Here is a 21,491-nt window from a genome sequence, read left to right on the forward strand (position 1 = left end):
GCTGTAGCCCTTGGGGACCCTCTTTAGTACAACCCCTGGGTACTAGGGGTATCATTTTGTAGGCACTTCTAGTGAGTGCTAAATGTATTGTTAATTGGGTGTACAACTGTACAGTTTTTGGGAAAGAGATCTGGCACTGGGGACTTGGTTAGCAGAAACCTAGTTGACTTCCAGTCAACATTACATCAATGACCAGGCAAGAAGTGGGGGTGACCATGTCTAAAAGGGGCACTTCACTACAGCCACATACAGGAGCCACTAATGCATGCCATCAGTTTTCTTTTTCAACTCTTCAATGCCACCAGACACAGATCAAATAGGACAGATTGCAAACATGACAGTGTGTTGAATCTAAAATGGAGTAGAGGGAGGGCAGGGTGTAATCTGCAATTAGGAAGAGTATATATCAGAAATAGTGTCACACGTGGTAAGTAACCAGTACTTCGGATACTTCTAACTGCGGATTCCTCACCTTTTGAACAGATACAGAAGCAGCAGACCCCAAAACGTGGAGGGAATGAAGAGTGGGCTTCACACCAGAAAATCCTGCAGAATTGAGCAGGCAAAATAGCCTTTTCTGAAAGTTTAGTAATGCCTGAGAAAGGTGTTGGCAGATGCCCAACACCAGAACACTCCTTGCCACCACCATGGTGGTAGCTTTGGCTCTGGTGGAATGACTTTTGTGGTAAGGGCAGAACACATTCTTATGCACAGAATGATCCATCTGGAAAAAGGCCTACTTATGAACTACCCTTTCTTTTGTTGCACAGGGCAAGCTGAGAAAAAGCTGGTTATCCAATCGTTAGTCTGATGTAAATGTTGAGGGCCCTCTTAGCCTCTAAAAAGTGACGGCTCTCCCCCTCTTTAAAGGGATGTGGCAGAGAGAAATAAATGCCAAGAGTAATGGACCGTCCTAGATTGAAGGGCGACACCACTTTCAGTAAAAAGGAAGAAAGAGTTTCAGCCTTAATTTGTCATTACATATGTTGATACTTAGAGGATGGACTCAACTCCTGCACTTCACTGACATGGGGCCCAGAAGTAATGACATTGAAGAAAACAGTTTTAATGGTCAGTAAACCTCAGAGGACAGTAGCACATAGGATCGAAAGGTGTGCACATCAAACACATGATGACCAAGTTAAGATCCAACTGTTCTATAATATAGGGTGCAGGAGGAAAACCGTCAGCCTTTTCAGAAAACGCATTTCTACCAGTGACTTTAACAATAAAGGTTGGTTGGGCAAATGTAGAAAGGGATGATAAATACGCTTTAACATTACAGTGCTCCACAGAGGGCCTTGAGGTGTAAACTCTAGCACACAGTAAGAGTGGCACTTCATATTTTCAGCAGTGGAAAAAACATCTATCTAAGGCACACCCCACTGGGCAAAGAGCCATTGGACCACCTCCAGATGTAGACACCATTTGTGGTCTGCCAGGTGGCATATGTTGAGTTGGTCAATCATGACACTTAACACACTAGCTGCCTGTCTGCTAGAGAGATCCACTGCAACTCGAGCCACCTCCAAAGTCTCAGTGCTTACTGGCAAAGCGCCTACAACCCCACATTACCCTGCTTGTTGCGGTACCATATGGCGATTGTGTTGCCCATACAGGCCTGACTCAACTTCCACTTGATGGGTGGAGAAAGGCCTTTAGGGACAAAAGGATGGCTCACAGCTCCAGAAGGCTGAGATGGTGCCAATGCTCCACCGGAAAACAAAGGCCCCTGATTTCCATCTTCTCCAGGTATCCACCCCAGCTCAGAGATTATGTATCCTTCACTACTGAGCTCTTGATGAGGCAGGGAGAGCAGTCTGCTGAATGTGAGGTTGGTATCTATCAATCACGAATGAAGAACCCAGACTCTTTCGTCCAACATATGGATGTTATCCAAGAAGCAAGTCTAATGCTGAGCCTACTGCAGGCAAATGTTTCACTACAGAGGTTGCATATGCCAACAGGCAATGGAAACCAGTAGAAGGCAAAACACAAGAAAACCAAGAAGCCTCAGAACTGTCTAAACAAAACACAGGACCGAGGCCACAACATCGGGATTATACCATCAAAGTTTCAGTGTCATTGAAGGGGGTGGGAAGCCCCTGAAAGTCACTGCTCCCAGCAGAATTGATCAGAGTACCCTGTCTTTCTGGGTACCAAGTAGTAGCAGGAGTAGCCCCTCTGGACAAGAGTGACTGAACTTCCTGGGTGAGGATTGTGGCATGATGAGTCTAAGTATGAGGAGGGACAAGAGGAACATGAGCGGAGAAGAGGGCATAACCATGTTGAACGGCCTTCAGAACCCACCAGTCTGAGCGAACTGCAAGCAAACAAGGTATAAAAAAACAGTATCCTGCCCCAAGCAGTCGCAAATGACAGACTAGGTAGGAATAAGATTGGTCTAGCTTCAGTTGTGGCAGGAGAAGATGTCTACTCTTGAAGACTGCTGTTGACCATGGCATCTGCTGCCACCGCATCCTCTGGAACCACAAAAGGGCTCCGAGTGCTGCTTTACAAGCTGTGACAGCAGTCTTTAGTAAAAACAAGGTCTTGCAAATACCCCCTCAATTTCCGTTTTTGTTGGTGGAACTGTCAGTCTAGAGATAACAAACACAATACACAGGCCATAACATCAGTTTCTTTGAAGCACTCCGGGCTAGAATCTTTATTCGCTCCAAAAAGCCTGACGCTATCAAAAGACATATACATAAGAGTTGCCTGGAGGTTCCCAGGAAATCCTGTGGTGTGCAATCATGGCTGACATCGTATCACTACACTAGTGCACATGGCCCGGGTCACGCAATCTGCCATATCCAGACTGGCTCTCAATATGTATGAAGTCATATCCTGACTATCATGAATTGCCTGTGAAAACGCATTTTTGAACTCTTCAGAAAAGACAGGAAAGATCTTGCAGGCCATTCCCAGAGGATATGAATATAGCACCCGACCAGATATACCGTGCTCAGGGGCCTCAATGCAAAACTGCCAGCAGGGAAAACCCTCTTACCAAACGCAGCAATGCACTTTGGTTCCCCTTCTACCAGGGCTATGGGGAACACATTAGGGTTAACCTTGCTTGTTGAAGCATGAACCACCAAGAACTCATGAGCTGGGTGTTAGGTCAGTAAGGCAGGGTCCCAAGGGCAGTCCTCGAACACCTAGCTTCAAGGCAATTCACTGCACAGCTTAGACAGGATTTCTGTCAAAGTTCCTGTAAGAGTCTCATTAAAGGGCAGCATGGGCTCCAACGTTGCACACCAAGGCTACAAGATCTCAGTTAGCAGATTTGCTTTGGTTTCTAGGGTGGTCAACTAAAGATCAAGCATTTCTGAGGACTACCACCACAAGAGAGGCACTGTTCTCTGTAGGAAAGCCGTGCGAGGAGTTCAATTCTGTCTTAGGAGAGGTTTCAAGGCCACTAGCGTTTTTTACGTCTACAAATAGGCCACCATCACTGTAAAGAGGGCTGGGTACATAGGTAGCTCCCTCATCATCATCATGTCAAACATTTTTAAGGGACTAGATAGCGTCCAAATCCAATCTAAATTAGACTTTGAGCCTTCAGTAATACTGTTGTCAAGGCAGTGGCACTGTCTGGGAACCCTCCCAGAACAGAGACTGCATTTTATTAATGTTATAAAGAGACATTGGCCAGGGCCTGGGTCAGAGTTGGAATCGGCACCTCCGATGTGGACATTGGTGCCAGAATAGTAGGAACAGGCATGGCCTTCACTGTAGGTATTGCGGTACCAGCTAAAACTAGCCATGCAGAGGCCTAATGGAGCCAGTCGATGCCAGCCTAGAGCCTGCTGCTGAAAATCCAACTCGGACACTTGTTGTACCCATGGGGTGCCCAAGAGACCCAAAATTATCATGGGTCTTCACTTGGTGTGGGGTCGACAACGGCCCAGAAAACTATAGGTGCGTCTGGACAAGATTAGGAACAAGCTCTGACCCAGAGAATTGGGGCAGTGTCCGGTACGTCCACTGCCACATACTGGGCTTATCCCCAAGTGGAATGATGGGAGGAGGAGAATCCCCTTTGCACTCTCTTCTTATATTTATGATGATAATTGTCTTTAGACTTACCCGAGTAGGGTGACTTGAAGCAGGACCTGGAGCAGGAACAAGCCCAAGACTTGGAGAATGATCAGGCTTGAGAAGCTCGATCTGACTTGTTTCTTGTGCTCAACAATATACAGCTTTGCTTCTCCCCTCCCCCCGCTGGCTTTACATGCATCAGAGATCGTTTTTCACAGAATGTTGTCACTAGAAACTACAGAGAGAGTGCAGGTTTAGGACTGACATCTGTTTCCTGCAGTTGCGGTACTTTTTGAAACTGTAGTCTTCGGGGAAGACTGTTCTCTAGCACAATGTCATAAAAGTCAGTAGAGTACATAAAGTCAATGAAGCACCAACAACAGTTTGGGAGAGGCGCTCTGCAGCCACGTGGAAGAGTGCTAACAAAAAGGAACTGATGTCGGTGCACCAGGGTGGTCAGGGGCATAGCTGGGTCAGTAAGATAGGGGGAGGTGTGAGCTTCAGATTTCCCAACTATCACGCCGGTATTTAAGGTTAAAATACATTATACAACAAGCAGAGCACATGAGAGGGGCTAAAGGGGCAGAGGAAAGGCAGACAAATGTGTATTGGCAGGGGTAGTAAGTGAGAGAAAACACATTATAGAGCGGGAGAGAGTGTGTCTGCGTTCATATAAGAAATTCTGGTGAAATCTCACCACACCCGAATGAAAGCACCTGTACCCAACTATATGCCAGAAAATATCTTTATTAGGGTGGTCTTACACCCCAAACACCTCCCCTGAAGCTATGCCCCTGAGGGTGGTGCCTATATATGGCTTCATACCTCACTTCCTGAGGTGGTGCAAAGCTGCAGTGGAGTGCAGGCGCAATAGCTGAAAAGTTACAGCTCCAACCTGGCACCTGAGGGAATTCAATTAAAAAGGAGGAATCTGTGGTTAGAAGTATCCATCAGAAACAAACACCGGTGCTGTACATTCCAGTCATCATTCTTTTGCCAATCAGGTCACCCCAGATAGGACCCAGCCATATGTAAATCAGCCTTGGCCCTGACACGAAAGGAATAGTCCAGTACAAACTGCCATCTTGCCCTTATTGGGGCTCTTCACACGGGTGTGCAACTTGGTTCCAGTGAGAGAGTGAGCATGTGAACCACGTCTGGGCATACTTTTGGGTACTTGGGGCATTACATGAAATGCACAAAAGGCGATGGAAGGATGCAATCGCTCAAGGTAATATTCCAGCCCATCCTTTTGTTACCTACGATGTCACTTCAGTTTGGACCCAGCCATATGCAAATCAATTTTGGCCATGCTCCAATAGGAACAGTCCAGCCCAAACTGCCAAGCACATTTTTTTGCATCTGGTAAATCATATCTAAAATAATAAGTGACACAAAACTTGAATAACATATTCAGGGCTAGGACAGTTGCTATGAATCCAATGAAACATAATTCAACAACATCGTCACTGCACAGCTAGTACTGTTACAAACTCCAGCAATAAAACATAAAATGAACACAGTTGAACTGAAAGACACCCTTCTCTCATTATATACCACACAGAGAGCTCCGTTCCACGTGTAAGGGTTGTTGCAAGATTTAATAGTGACCTGAGGTGGAAGATCGTTCTCAGTGGTAAATTTTGGAACAGTCTAAACTCGTACTCGTAAAAGGAATTGAAATTAATGGCTTTTATATTAGGCCTGGGCTAAAATTCCGTTCCGCTCGCGGAAATTACGATAATTTGACATTTTTGCGTACCGCGGAGAGCGCGAAAATGTCAAAATTTCCGCAATCCGCATTTTACCGGAAATGTTTTGCTTGCTCGCGCTGTAAAATAATACATTCTCGCGTGCGCGCGATCGCCTTACCTGAATCCCTGCGTTCGCCAACAAGTTTTCCCGATCCAGTCGCGTTCTCCATGAGATGTAGGAAGCCATTTGCGCTGTCTCGCGACAGTTCGCGCCCACAGTAACGTCATTTGTTGCGCGATCACGTCTTTCTTCTCGCGATCATGCACCGCGAGACAAGTGAAAATAAGATGGCCGCGCCCACGAGCAACCACATGGGTAAGTTGGCGAGCCGCGACCACGCAGAAAATACCGCGAACGGGCGGGAAAAAAACCTCCGCATCTTCGCAATATTTCCGCGTGTTTGCGGAGATTTTTAACATTTTTGCGATAATTTGCGAAAATGAATTTCGCAAAATCCGCCCACCCCTATATACACACACACACACACACACACACACACACAGAGAGAGAGAGAGAGAGAGAGAGAGAGAGAGAGAGAGAGATATAAGGCCCATTAGAAGGTACACTAACTACTGTTAGGTCAAGCACCTTGACACCACAGTTTTCTTTTATCAGTATACCAGTCCAATATGTACCAGGGGTCGTGGAAGGACGCCAAGGCAATCTTGGTTTAACGAGCATTGCCGGACGGCCAAAAAGGCATTAATAGAGGCCTTAAAAACAAAGCGCAATACCACAGTAAAAGTGGCCAGGTATCATTATAAATCCACTATTGCAGTTGCCAGAACCATGTGGGAAACAGATCAGTGGAACAGCTTGAAATCGTCTCTGGAAACCAAAGACATAAATCATTCTGGAGCATTGTAACTACTGGTAGTAACAATGGCCAAGCAGCCATTGACCCAAATATCGCAGCTGACTGTTGGAAAGAGCACTTCCTAGCCCTCTTCGCCTCACAAGATGACACAGAGAGAAGTCAGACTCTAGCAATTCCGATCTCCCAGGTCTGAGATAGTCATCCTGAGATATCCCTGACAGAAGTCTGTAAAGCCTTAAATAAAATAGTACCTGGCAAGGCTGCCGGCTTGGATAAGATTCAAGGGGATCTGTATCAGGTTGAACCTAAGATCTGGGGCCCTTATTTTTGGGTGATCTGCAGGGAAAGGCCCTTCCCGCAACCTGGTTAGGTGCGGAGATCATCCCGGGTATATAAGAAGGGATCTCCTTTATCACTGGCAAATTATAGACCGATCAGCTTGATCTATGTCTCACAGAAAGTCTTTGCCAGGATTATTTTACATCTTATGCAATCCTGGCTGGGGGAACAAAAGATCCTGACCCCTTTGCAGGCTGTTTTTTTTTTGATATTCAAATTTTATTGACTTGAAAATATGAAATCAAGTCAGCAAAAACACGGAGGGCAATTGATCAATTACAGCTTTAAAATCAGTGCAACTCACAGTTCCACACCCCATAGAATGCATATCGACAAAGAGGGCTTACCAAATCACTCAATGTCTTCCACAGCGCCCGGCCATTTGCCCCACACCCTCCGATATTTCTTAGGGCATCCTTGTGCCATGTACATAGCTTTTTCTTGGGTCACGCACCAGTCCACTCCCTTGAACCACTTTCCCAGGTCTGGTGGATCGGGACATTTCCATGCCGCTGCTATGTTGCACTTAGCTACAATCATAGCTGTGTTAAAAAATATCTTGTCATTTTGGGACCCCTCTAGCCCATCCGTGATCCCTAATAGTGAGTGACGTGGGTCATGGGGAACCACCCATACCTCTGTATGCTCTGTAAGCTCCTCCTCAATGGCCCCCCAAAATCCCTCCAGCTGAGGGCAGGACCAGACCACGTGAAAAAAATCTGCTGGGGCCTGGCCGCACCTTGCGCAGGACTCGTCAGAGTGTAAGGCCGCTTGGTGGAGACGCAGTGGAGTGAGGTATGAGGCATGTAGATAGTATAGTTGGATTAGCCTGAGTTTGGTGGAGGCGGTGATTGTCTTAGGTGCCATGAGGGCATCGCGTACAGTCTGCCTCGTCCAGTGGGCCCACCCACACTACCTATTGATCTCTCAGTTTGCCCATTGAGGTGGGAGTGTTGTTGATTAGGGTGCGGTTTATGCGCACCCTACCCAAATCACCCAACAGAGTCTGGGCCTCCGTGGGGCTGTAGTCCGGGAGCAGAGTGCAGTCAGTGATATGTGCTGTGAGGGCGTGTCGTAATTGTAAATATTTATAAAATTGGGAGGGATGTAGGGAATAACGGGTTTCCATATCCTGAAAGGAGAGCATATGGCCTCTAACCCAAATGTCCCCCAGCTGCGTAATGAGGTCCCAGGTTTTGAACCCCCCGCAGGCCACTTACTTCCCGTAACCAAGCCCCATGCGAGAGGGGTGTGCATTGGGTCAATTTACCCGACCAGCCGGTGTGTCGTAGGGATGCCCGCCAGGCCAGCAATACAGACCGCGTCACGTCTGACAGTTGGGACGGGATGGGCCCCCCGTACATCATGGCCTGGACTTTGGATAAACCCAGCTCGCTCAATTCCAGCCGATAGGCCGGATCAGACCTTCCCCCATTAAACCAATCGTGGACCACCAGTAGACGTTTAGCTAAAAAATATAGAGACAGATGCGTCATCCCCATGCCCCTGCCGAAGTAGGGGATCAGACGCGCCCTCCCTCCGCCCCATAAAAATTTGGTGGCTAAGCTGTCCAATTCCCTAAACCAGGACCTAGGAAAACAGAAAGGGGTGTTCTGAAGGACATAGAGGAACCTGGGAAGGAACATCATTTTAAATAAAGCAATCCGACCCAAAGGGTTCAGAGGTTATGTCTTCCATTTTTGAAGGTCTTCTTTGGCCCTTTTAACCAGTAGGATAACATTAAGGGACCAGCCCAGCTCTGGAAGCAGGGTAATCCAAATCCCCAAATACTTAAAGGAGTTGCGCCGAAGCGGTATATTGGACTGCCAGTCGTAAAAGTCTCTCGATAAGTGGAGTGGGACCAATACTGATGTCCCTGGGTTCAATCGAAGACCTGCGCCTGCCCAAATGCCTGCAACAACCAGTGGCAGTGTGGTCCTGAGGAGGCAGGTTCGGCCAGAAAGAGCAAGACGTCATCCGCGTATGCCGCGATCTTGTCTGTTTCGGTGTTTGGCCACTCCCAGCCCTTAATGTGGTTCTCAGCCCGCACCAGGGACCCCAGGGGTTCCATCGCCAAGGCGAACAGCAAGGGCGAGAGGGGACATCCCTGCCGTGTACCCCTAGTAATGGGAAAGGCTTCGGACAGCACACCGTTCACCAACACTCGCGGTTGTGCCTAGAGTACACGGACCAGTGCTCGGAATTGGGGCCCGACTCCCATCTCGGCCAGCACATCTTGGAGGTATGCCCAGTCCACCAAACCGAACGCTTTTTCGAACTCTATGAGGAGGAGAGCTAAATAAGGAGTTAGTAAGTGTCGATGGGCCAGAGCCAGCTGTAACCTTCGAAGGCAGTGACGGGTTTCACGTTCGGGCCTAAAGCCGCATTGGTCCGGATGGACTAGCGAGGGCAAGTATCGTTTCAGTCTCTGGGCGAGGATGATGGCGTACAGTTTGATCTTCGTGTTGAGGAGGGATATGGGACGGTAGTCCGCACAGTGACTGGATATGACGCATAGTATTCTTGGGGAAGGCTGTCTGGTCCTGGAATCTTACCTGACGATGTGAGAGAAATTGCTTCCTCAATTTCTTTCTAGATATGAGACGGTCGAGGTCTTTCCGGGCGGCCATCACCAACCGGGGGAGACTCACGTGTCCTCTTTCAAGGAGAACATGAAGCGGTAGGTCGGGGGTTTGCACTGCGTACAAACCCCGATAGTAACCGGCCAACGTTCGGGCCATCATTAGAGAGGCACTGTGCACGTGCCTTGATCATCCACCACTTCCGGAATTATCCGAATCGCCCTGGGAAAGGTAGCCAACCTATGCAAAATCGTACCATTTTTATCTCCCCAACCATAGATTCTCGCCACAGAGGACCTCCACAGGAGCTTGGCTGCATCTAGGGATAACTGCTTAATCTCGGCCCAGAGATGGGCTAATTGTCGGTTTTGGGCGGCGTCCTCAGACAGCGAGAGTGATTGCTCCAAGCGAAGCTCCTGCGCTTCCCTCAGGGTAATTTCCCGTAGCTGCGCTCGCCTCTGTTTCTTAAGTTGCCCCTTCGCGATGCCCCATATGGTTGCCTTCCCGGCCTCCCACAGGGAACCCAGGGAGGATACAGAACCCTCGTTGGTAATAAAATACTGTTCGAGTTCTTTCCCTACCACCTTCTTAAAATTTTTGTCCTGGAGGAACCAGGCGTTTATCCTCCACGTTTGGCGGGCAGAGGGAGGGGGGTCCCTGTACTGAGGAGCACCGGAGAGTGGTCCGAGATTCCCCTAGGTAGGATACGAGTGTCCACGATTGTCGAGCAGTCAGTGGCGGGGACAAAAATCGCATCTAAGCGTGCCTGTGTTTGTTGGGCTGCGGAAGTATGAGTTAACTGGGTGGTGCGTGGGTGCCACATACGCCACACATCACAAAGGCCCAACGACTCGGACCAGGTCCTCAACTGTTTTGCTTGCGCAGTGCGGGCAGCGAAGGGAGGGTCCGTTGTATCTAAGGCCGGGAGGGAGACTGCATTGAAGTCGCCACCCACAACCGTGGTGCCCAGAGGGAGAGTGGTCAGGAGGGCAGAGGACTGTGCCAGTGTGGAAGTGAGCATCGAAGGGGGAGAGTATATGGACATGAGATTGAGAGGGGAGCCAGCCAAGGAGCCGCAAACAGCCACGTACGTGCCTTGGGGGTCATGGATCAACTGGGACAGGACGAAAGGCAAATTGCGTCTCATGAGGATGGCCACCATGCGGGAGCCTCAGGAGAAGCTGGAGTGCCACACTCCGTCATACCCATAGCGAGCAAGGAAAGGGTAGCAATTACCCAGGAGATGTGTTTCTTGGAGGAGAAGGATGTCAATGTGGAGGCGTTGCGCGTAGCAGAGGACTGCAGTACGCTTCAGCATGTCCAAAAGGCCATTAACATTCCAAGACAGGACGAGGAGCGATGCCCTGAACATGGTGTCCGCAGTCATGGCGGGTGGTATCGGGGTCTAAGACATGCCATCCCACGGGGGTGTGTGAATGCGTGTGGGGGCCAACATGTATGTGATCAGTCAGAAGTGTTGAAAGCTTGTACAGCCCTTGAGGAAGAAGCTTGTGCCGGTCCGTGGAAGCTGAGACAACAAAACAGACGAAACAACAACCTAGGGAAAAACCAATCCCAACCCTTCCCCCTCACCCCCACCCTACACTTCGAGAACGGAAGCCTCTGTCGACCCCCCCATTTAACTAGACTAAACTAAAACGCTCGGGTTGGTTGCGTGGAGGAACCCTCCAGAAGAACGGATAGTTAGTGAATCGGCAATAAACAATATGAATGAACATAGAAGTCTACCAACGTCAGAGAACCCCTTTGGTGAGGAGCCCCGCCCCGGCGATGGACTTGCGTCTGAATCCGACCACTAGGCCGTTAAAGAGTGGGAGTGCGGGAAAAATCCGAGCCTATCTTGGACGAGCCCACCTGGGCCAGTGATGAGGATGAGCCTAGTAGGTTCTCGGTGGAGCGATGTCTATTGCATGGTGGAGAGCCTGAGTGGCTGGATGAGTCGTGGAGTTCAGGAGCCGCCACACTGGAGGATCTGAGTGCTGTTGCCTGTGACTGGCGCCCCCTACAAGACCTCCCGCGACGCCGGCGATGGCGTCCCGGCGACCTCAGCCCCTCAGGTTGTGAACCCATGCGCTCCGATGAGGTGTCGCACCAGAGGCAGAGTGGGGCGTTCTTCCGTCAGCCATGTCCATGCCGCTTGGGGTGAGTCAAAGAATTGCGTTTTGTCCTAAAAAATGACCCGAAGACGTGCAGGGAATTGGAGTTGGTACTGTAGGCCCAAGGCGCGCAGCTTTTTCTTAATGTCCGTGTAAGAGCGCCGGAGATCTTGGACTTCCCTGGTGTAGTCCGGGAATATCATAATAACGTGGTTGTGGAACTTGAGGGTTCGGTCGCCCGTGCCGCCCGCAGGATGGCATCACGGTCCTTGAAGTTGAGAACTTTGAGGATGATGGGGCGAGGCGAGGCTCCGGAAGGAGGCTTGGGAGCCAGAGACCTGTGAGCTCTCTCCACGACGAACCACGTCGAAAGAGCGTCCCCAGGCATCCGTGACTTACACCAGTCTTCAACGAAGGTAGCCGCCTGGCCTGCCTCAACCCCCTCGGGAAACCCCACCAGGCGGAGGTTGTTGCGACGTGCACAGTTTTCCACATCTTCGGCGCGCCTGTGGAGTTCCCTGGTATGAGTGAGAAGATGGGGCACCTGTTCCTTAAGCTGTGAGATGTCATTCTCAGCCGTGGATATGCGGGATTCAGCTTCTGTCAGCCGCGTGGTGGCGTTGCGGAGGTCCTGCTGGAGGAGGGACACATCTATCTTGATTTCCCCGATCTTCCCCTCAATGGATGCTTGCGAGGCACTGATGGCCCAGAGGATGGTATCAAGGTCTCTGTCTTGGGGAGGCTCCCCCGCTGCCCTCCTAGGAGGCTCTAGATTGGAGGTGGTAAACCAGTCCATTTTGGTCTGCGTGGGAGCCGGTGTAGACTCGGGGGCCCTGTCCCTCCCAATGGCCAGGAGCAGGTCTCAGTGTCGCTCCGGCGACAGGAAGCCAGTAAGCCCACAAGGTCGGTATGGAGGCCAGGGACCTACAGAAGTGTGGGGTGTCTGTTCACAAACCGGAGACTGCCCTAGATGTAGGTAGCCGGGGGACACCGTCAGTGCCGGCCCCAGGCCGGGGGGTGGGGGGGTGCGGGAGGCCAATAGATCTTCAGGACCCAGCAGGGCCCGGAGCAGGCAAGCACAGCCCCACGCTACCAAGCAGTCCCCAGCGGTGTCTCCCCTCCGCGCGCATGGCCCCCAGATGGCAAGGGACCAACTGATGCAAGAGGCTTCCGACCAGCAGACAACCAGAGGACACCCACAACTGTGTTCACCACCGCCACCCGACGTGATGGCGGAGACCACCCGATCCCAAAAACAGAGCCCAGTGCTGGGGGAGCGGGAGCAGATCAACCTCCTGAATGTCCGAGGTCAGCAAACCACTGCGCTGGAACAAGGGCGGGTGGGGTCACGAACTCACCCCCGGTCCCAGCCGATGAGGAGTCAGTCTGCCTGAGGCCTGCGCTCAGGAAGTGCCCTCCACCACCCGGCAAGGTGGCCGAACGTGTCCGCACCTGGCCAGGTTTCACCAGCACCACAGGCCCCAGTCCAGGCATCAGTATTCGGCGGAGGATTTAGCCAGTCCATGGGAAGCCCAGCCCACTGCCAATGTCTCCGCGGGCCCCACCGTAGGCCTCGCCACCCCAGTCCCACGGTTGACACCGGCGCGGGATAGAAGGTCAGCGCGCCCCACGGAGCCCCAACAGGTGGCGGGGGGGAGGGAGTGTCCCACACCCGTGCTGCTGCCTGAGCCGACAGCAGCCCCCCCCCCCACTCACCGGTAGGATCCGCGGTGAAGTTCACGGCCCGAGGCCCACCCGGCCTCGTGATCTGCAGGCCTTCGTCGCCGTCACCGCCGCCGCACCTCAGACCCCAGCCGACGTGCTGGCCGATCCGTCATCGGGGGTCACAAGGGCCGCACATCCGGGGTTGATAGTGCCCACAGTCCCGGTCAGAGGTCGGCCAACCATGCCAGGTCACCAATGCTGATGCGGAGCCAAGCCAGTAGAGCAGGCACAACAGGCGACGGGCGGTTCCTTCTGCTCCCTCGCAGCAGGCCGACCCAGAAATCAGCCACTCCGCAGGGGGGGGTGCAGAGAGAGATCACCTCGTCGGGCGCGGGGGGGGGGGGGGGGAGAGAAACGCACTCACCCGCCTCGCTGCCCAAGCCGACAGCCGGTCCCGGCCTCACTCCCCACAAGAGTTCGCATTCGGAGCCTGCAGCCTGGGGCCAACCTAATGAGGGGATCCGCAGGCGCCCCTCACCACCAATGGTATGCCGCCGTGCACACCAGCCGAAACGCTGGCCGATCACACCTGGACGCCGGATGCAACCCTCGGGGACGCCGCCACCAACTCCACAGGCAGACGGATCCTCGGAGCTCCACTGGGGCGATCTCGCCCGCCAGATACCGCCCAAAGGCAGAGCACCAAAGGCGGCCCGGTCGCCACCGCCCACCGGGTTCCCGCCCGTCCGCGAACACAAGAGGCACCGCCGCAGGATGAGCAGGCCGCTGTAGGCCACAGGCCACCGCCGGGTGCACGGGACTCGCACCAAAATGCTGGACTCAGGAGGACGGTGCCACCGCGTCAGGAGCTCCCTTCATGCAGGTAGGACTCCTGGATGGTTGTCGATACGGGCCGGATTCGAGGCGGATGACGGAGGGGTCCGGAGCACTCTTAGAGTGTGAGCGCCATCTTGACGCCTCAGGCCACGCCCTCACCTGCAGGCTGGTTTTAGGGAGAAAATATCAACAATAGACCAGATCGTCAGGCTCCAGCTTCACTATTGGAAAACAGTTCATTTAAAAGGGGGTAGCCTGTATCTGGTCTATGTTGACCTGAAGAGTGCATTCGACTTGGTACTCAGAGACGCCTTATAAAGGGTTTTAAGCGAGCTGGGACTTCCCCCTTACCTTCTAAACATATTGAGAAGGCTACATAACGGAAATTATGCCCAAATTAGATATGGGAAAAATGGGGAACTGACGCAGCCCATCCCTGTAAACAGGGGAGTCACAGGGATGTGTGCTTGCCCCCACCCTCTTCTGCATATACATCAATGGTTTGATAGATGTGCTGAGAGTTTGTAAGGATACAGACGCTTCCAAAATTGCGCAAAAGCAAATTCCTGCCATGATGTTTGCAGACGATACCCTCCTTCACTCTCTAACTCCCCAATGGGTATCCAAATAATCTTAGATGGGTTTTTGTGAGTTCTGTAGGACCAGGGGGCTAGAGATCAATATCTAGAAAACAAAATTTATGATCTTCAACCCTAGCAAATCTACACGTCCCAACCCGCACATGAATGGCACTCCTCTGGAGCAGGTCTCTGTATTCGATTACTTGGGTCTAACACTTACTGAAAACATGACCTGGTGGGCCCAAATTAGCAAGTCCAATCTCAAACTGACACAAACTACAGGCGGCCTGGCTAAATTCTTCAGAAAGACATGCCATAAACCAGTGAGTCCGGTCATGGAGATATACAAAGCTCAGGCTAGGAGTGCTGCCCTATATGGGGCTGAACTCTGGGGGCACTCTAACAATAGGCCTTTGGTCATCACTGAGAACAAATTCCTCAGACAATTATTCGGACTACCGATAAACTCCCCTTTGGTTCCACTGTGTATGGACCTTGGGGTGAGATCTTTTACTGAGGAAATTGGCTGCAGGCCATTACTCTTTTGGCAGTGCCTCTGGGTAAAACCAGAATTGGCGGAGTACAGATCAGAGCTATTGGAAATCCTGAGACTCCGCGGCTCAGGAAAGTTGCCATGGCTTTTATTTATCAGGGAGGGCCTTTATGCAATAGGCCCAAAAGAACTATGGGATAACCCTGACATAGCTTGTGAGAACATCACGCAAATTATTAAGCTCTAGCTAGGGCGGATTATCTGCGAAACTCCATGCAGAACCCGCCCACGGCTCCCTCACATCACTCTTCCTGGGCGTAAAAGACACTTGCAAGTTGGAGGCATGTCTTGATGTAATCCGCCCGGCATCAGGCAGGAAATTATATGTGCAGTTTCGCCACGGCTGTCTCCCTTGCGGGCTTTTATGTGTAAATGGTCGGGGAGTAATCCAAGTGGGTGCCCAGCCTGTAACGTGTGTTGAGTCTGAACTCCATGTGTTCTTTTTTTGGCCGGGATATCACTCAATAAGACAAAAATGGTTGGTACAGTTATGTAAAAACCTAGGCACAACCCATTGCATGGAAGCATTTAGACTTTTAAAATAGAACACAGATTCCCATATAGTCTTCGCGGTCTCACGTTTTTAAAATTCCATGTGGTGGGCCAGGAGGAAATTCCTCAATATACAAAACCAAAGACTGGATTGTGACTAATTTTCTCACCATCTTTTTAATTTAAAAAGTAACATCTTAGATGAACTATTTTATCTCTTTTTTAACTTTTTTTATCGTTTTTAATCTGCTTGTATATATTTGTGTTTGTTCTTTTATGGTAAATAACCGAAATAAAGAAATATTGGACTGGATTATCAGTATACAAATGTTAGTCTAATCTCTGTGATGGCCTTACAAGGACAAGCCTTAATTCAGTCTTCTCATTGCATTTAAAAAGAATTGGCTGGTCTTTGGATTCATGCCGAGCAAAACTGAAGTGCATCTCATCAAGTCTTGTTTTCATTAATGGAATTCAAGGCAGCCTTCATTATGTGGCTTTAACCTACTGGTTGGATGACATCCACTCTGTCAATGCAGTAGATACATTCTGCACTCCCCATGAATACAGGGCATGCTACAGTGTCTGTGTGGGCAGGTGTAAGTCAGTATGCGCACGCCCCATCTGAAAAATTTTAGGATATTCAGCAGATAAAGAGATAAATTTACATACAGTAATCAAATCATTAACTAGCTTGAACACTAGGCATGACTGTGAGTGCTGCACGGTGGACAACTGTACTGAAGAATGCGCATTCACTTCTTTGCTGATCTATTTAATGCTTGTTTGCTGAAGCAAAGCGGTTCAATGACAACGCAACACACTAACCATTACCTGCTCGGTTGAGAGGTTAACTTTGTCAGCTTATCCCTGATGACCCTCCAGGTTGCTGCAGCACACGTTGGATCGAGCTCCTCTTCATTATTTTTGGGGCGGGCTCGCAACCCTGCACCCACAGGCTTCGGGGCGAGAGCTTTCTTTACCACTAGGTTAGGTCTTGATGCCACCGGTTTCTTAGCGGCCACAGCTTTCTTTCCTTCTTTACAAGCGGACGACTGCTGCAAGCCTGTGAAAGATACGCAAGTACAATAATAATATGCGACTTGCAAATCAAAATAAAGTACGTTGAAACGCTCATCACCTGAAGCTCACCAATTTAAATATAATATCCGTTACATGTACTGGACATTCCTGATTGTGCTGTCATTACCCTTATCCTCAGTCATACAGACGCGCTGTGTTACAAAATAAAGTTTACACATGATACTAAAAGCCTTCTAAATAAAACTACTAACATTAACCTCTTTTCTTTTTATAAACTGCATTTTACCACAGAGTTTCTAAGTGCTATAAAATAATAATGGGTGTTACAATTACCTAATTTAATTGTACACAGTTGTATTGACTTTGAAAGCAAGAAAAGCCGGTTTGGGAAAGCTGATATTCAAATTCGAGACCTGGACCTGCTGGAGTGTGAAATGAAGCCTTTGTTTTAGGAACTAAAACAACAATTTGTTCATCACTTATGTTCTTTGACTTAGAAAAAAGCGAGGTTATAAACAAAGAGTTCCATAAGCAGGACAAACCGTTATTTGAAATTATGATCAATAAACTAGTCAAAAAGACTTTAAAAAAAAACTTCTGAGATCATCATCAACCTTTTTCAAACCAAGAACAAGCCATATTGACACTTCTTTTTGATAGAAAACATATCTACCTCTCTTCTCTCGAACACACTGCCCGTTCGCAATATTTTCAATCACAGTTATTGATTATAAGGATGCAAGTTTGTAATAAATTACTCGGATTTTACCGAAGCCACGCAGACATAGTAACAATGTGGAACCTACATTTTAGCAGGCATTTCAATAACTACGGAAACAATTGTAATCTTGGGATTGTGTTGTTTTTTTTTTTTAAACAGAATCTTGTGTTATCTGCAGTTTTACCAAGAGCTAAGCTTTCGATGTGCTCCTAAATTGTGTTCTGAAAAGAACCATGAAATATCCACATTGTTGTTTTTTAAATTACCAAATTGCACCTTTTGTCTGAAGCAATAAGGAAAACAGCGTTCAAAAGATAAATCAATGAAGGGAAATAGGCAGGCAGAGATTTGAGCTGAAAGTTAGACTAGTGAATGCTGACATTATTGATTTCAGTCAGCTCAGATGGCCTTGTAATTAAAATGTAAATTTGAGAAAGAGATTATGTTCAGACAGAACTGGTGGGATTACAAGATTGGGGGGAGGGAAAAAGTGGGCCCAAGAGACAAAAAGCCTCAGTGAAAACTCAAAGAGAAAAGCATAGATGGGATATGCAAGCTTTCTGTGGGAGCAGTGGTGCTGAGGTTTAAGCCAATGATGTGGTATCACCAAACTGTTCATTTGATTAATAGGGGCTCAACATACCCTATTAGAGGCATCATAAATAAACACACACGCACACCTCTCAACCCTCTTGAGGTTAAGGTGGTTTTAGCAGCAGCAACTGGCTATCTTTCAAAATTATACGTAGTCAGTAGTTGCCCCAAATTCCAGCCAGCAAGCCCAACTTCTTCTAGAAGGGTTTGGGGTGTTCTCCCCCTTAATACCATGAATATGCTCCGTAAGGGAAAGAAAATACGTCCAATATGCCAGCGCCAACAATTTGCCTCGTGTGTCCCGTATGCCACAATTACTTCAAAAATAAGCCAGTTCTAGCACTTTGCCATGGGTGCCCCGTTTCCCAAGAATTACCTTCAATATGCTAGCCGCACCATTTCGTCTTGGGCGGCCCTTATGAGAAGAAATACATTTAGTATCTCAGGACCAGAATTTTGCCACAGGTGTCCACTGTGCCAAGAATTACCTCTAATGTGCCAGCGTTAGCACTTTGTCACATGTGCCTGTTATGCAAGCTTTAGCATTTTTCCATAGGTACCCAATACTCCAGTATGTCAGGTCCATGGCAGATTCAGAAGCTTAAAACACTCAGTCACACTCTATCAGACTCATTTTCAAGCACTCAATTCTCAGACTCACAGTTTAATTTATTCTCACTATCTGTTGTTTTTTTTAAGACTTTACTTACATGAACAAAAACAAACTGACCAGTACAGGTACTACTACACTTTATTTCCATTCAAAAGGAGGAGACCAGATTTAGTTGTGTACAATTAAACAGAGAAAAAAACGATACTTGCATTCCATTAAGCTCAGTACCTGTAGAAACCATATCCATGGGCATCCGAGCTGGGACCAACCTGTCCCTGAAACTAGTAAAAAAAAAAACTGAGTGTCAAGTTAGAAACTACTTAGTCTATGACAGAATACATCTCAACCATCTGTGGAACTTGCTTTGCCACTATGCGACTACTATAAAAATAAAATTAAAAAAAGCATTTATTTGGCTTCCCCAACTTCTAGAAAAACCCTAGCCCAAGCCTTAATCAGTAGTTGCCTTGACTATGGAAATGCTTTACTTGTAGCTGCCAATGAGACTTTATGTCTAAACTGCATGTGGTGCAGAATACAGCTGCCAGACTAGTGTGTAATCTTCCTTCTGGTTCTCCCTCTGCTCCAATTTTAAACTCCTTGCACTGGCTATCCATCGGGAAAGGGCTAATTTTTAAGCTGCACAGCCTTACCCACAAATCCCTGCATGGCAACTCTCCATCCTACTTGCAAAATAGACTCGGATATTATCACCCGATCAGACTGTTGAGATCCGCAGATAAAGCCTTACTTCAGATTCCACAGATCCGTACAGCAAGATTTGGCGGGAGGTCTTTCTCCTATCTTACCCCTCTGCAAATCTATCTGTGTACATAAGCTGGAAAGTTTTAAAAACTTCTAAAAACGTGGTTGTTTTAGTTAGCCTCGCTTGACTTGTATTCAGCTAAGCGCCCATATATTCCTCCGGGTATGATTTGCTTCCCTATACCAAGGGATGCTAACATAACATAACCTGGTCGGCCTTCAAAAAACTAAAGTCAGAAGAGACTCATCATGTGGTCCCACAATCTCATTGCAATCAATGATGCACCTCCTTAAAGACATAACAACCCATAAGATTTGTAATTTTGTTGGTCCACAGAGCTCCATCAATTTCTGACCCACAATGTTCATAGGTTCGCTGCCTAATGCTGTGGATTCTACTCACGGTCTCCTCCTTGTGTTGCAAGATAGTTGCAGGGCCTCCTAACCATTCCTTCATGTTAGGCATTGGATCTTTCATCCAAGTTTTCACCAGACAGAGTTTTGCCAAGAGAATTAATACCCCAGGCCAAGCGGCAGGTTGGGGGAGGGACATTTAGAGGAGCAATACACAGGTCTTCCCCCTATATCGCCAATAATTCTCACCACCTACTGCAAAAAAGCGAACACTCTCGGGCAATTCTAGTTCAAGTGGTAGGGGCCTGATGATGTGCATCTGCACCTGGAAAAGCTGGCTAGCTGTTTTGATTGAATCCTATGTAAAAAAAAACTAGGGGAACAGTAGAGTCTGTTGATGAATTTAAAGTGAATCAATTGTGCTTATGACTCATTTATATCTCCCAGATTGCATGCAGCCGTATATCCACACCACTATCCTTACTATCTGTTGGGACAAGTATTACTTGCCTAGTACAAGGGCTAGTTATCCTCCCCTTGGAACCAGACTCCATATGAAACTGGTACCCAGGTTTATTTCTGATCCTGGCATCACACTAATCTACGTGTCCGCAGAAGACTAGGCCTGTACCTGACAGCGTGAGGTTCAGGACCAGTCCTGTGACCTGGAGGGGCACACCAAGCATGTTCCCGAAACTAAACATTAGACTGCTGTTTCCATCCAGGGCGTATCTTTAGTGTGACTAGACGCTTATCATCTGTGTCAGTGCGAGCGTGGCCTGTTGACCCCTCTTGGGCAAATTGCATCTTTTATGTGAATCTCAGAACCTTGCACTGACATCCCGTGTGTAGGTCGAGTGCATATGGGTGTTGAGTGAGCATGGCACATATGATTGTGTGAGTGAATCTGAGTATTGAAGACCGTTGGATCCATTTTAGATGCTCCTGGCTCTAGCATGGGCAATGATTAAGGGTGAGGATAGTCTCACCAAACAATCGAAGTGTACAGCCTGCATTCCTATGACTGGAGGGAAGAGTTCCAGATAATGGCGTGAGTTAGAGTCAGGGCTACCTCTACCAATTCCAGGAAGACTTTCTTAGTAAGGGGCTTTTAATTCGCTCTTCCTGAGCACTGCTAATTGGTAGGGGTGGGACTGGAGTTTGTTGTTCACAGTAATGAAATTTCCAGACCAGGCTTGCTCTTTTGTCCATCCCTGATTACCGTTTCATTAAGGCTGACTAAAGCCAGGTGCAGAAAATGCACACTTCTCTGAGCTTATGTAGTGGGTACTGCTGTGAGAAGCATTATATAACACTATGGATGTGTTTGGAGAGCAGCCCGAGAATGACACTTGAAAAAGAACCAAGACAAACAGGTTCTGAAGCTCGAGACAGTGGATCCATATCCCTTATCTAAAAATATATGTATACATGTGGGATCCAAAAAAAACAACTTTGTTCCAGTCCTACGTTCTTCTTGACCAAGGAAGAGTGCCCCACAGTGTACTGAAAGAGCTGCTGTGTAATCAGGGTTGATGCCAATCTGTCAATCAGTCTCCTAGAGTTGAGGAGACATCACCAGGCGCCAACATTTCTGCTGGAGGAGGTGACGGTC

At 48.6% G+C, this 21,491-nt stretch overlaps 1 protein-coding gene across 2 annotated transcripts in view; it reads right to left on the reverse strand.

Annotated features, from left to right (window-relative positions):
- Positions 1 to 21,491, reverse strand: part of UVSSA (UV stimulated scaffold protein A) — a 287,019-nt gene that overhangs the window by 82,155 nt on the left and 183,373 nt on the right. For both annotated transcript variants that reach the window (XM_085642589.1, XM_085642590.1), the window contains exon 9: positions 16,620 to 16,851. In XM_085642589.1, coding sequence (XP_085498715.1) covers positions 16,620 to 16,851 — 232 coding nt within the window. The remainder of the gene's footprint in view (positions 1 to 16,619; positions 16,852 to 21,491) is intronic.

Source organism: Triturus cristatus, chromosome 2_2 (assembly GCF_964204655.1).
Source record: "Triturus cristatus chromosome 2_2, aTriCri1.1, whole genome shotgun sequence".
In the NCBI taxonomy this organism is placed as follows: domain Eukaryota; kingdom Metazoa; phylum Chordata; class Amphibia; order Caudata; family Salamandridae; genus Triturus; species Triturus cristatus.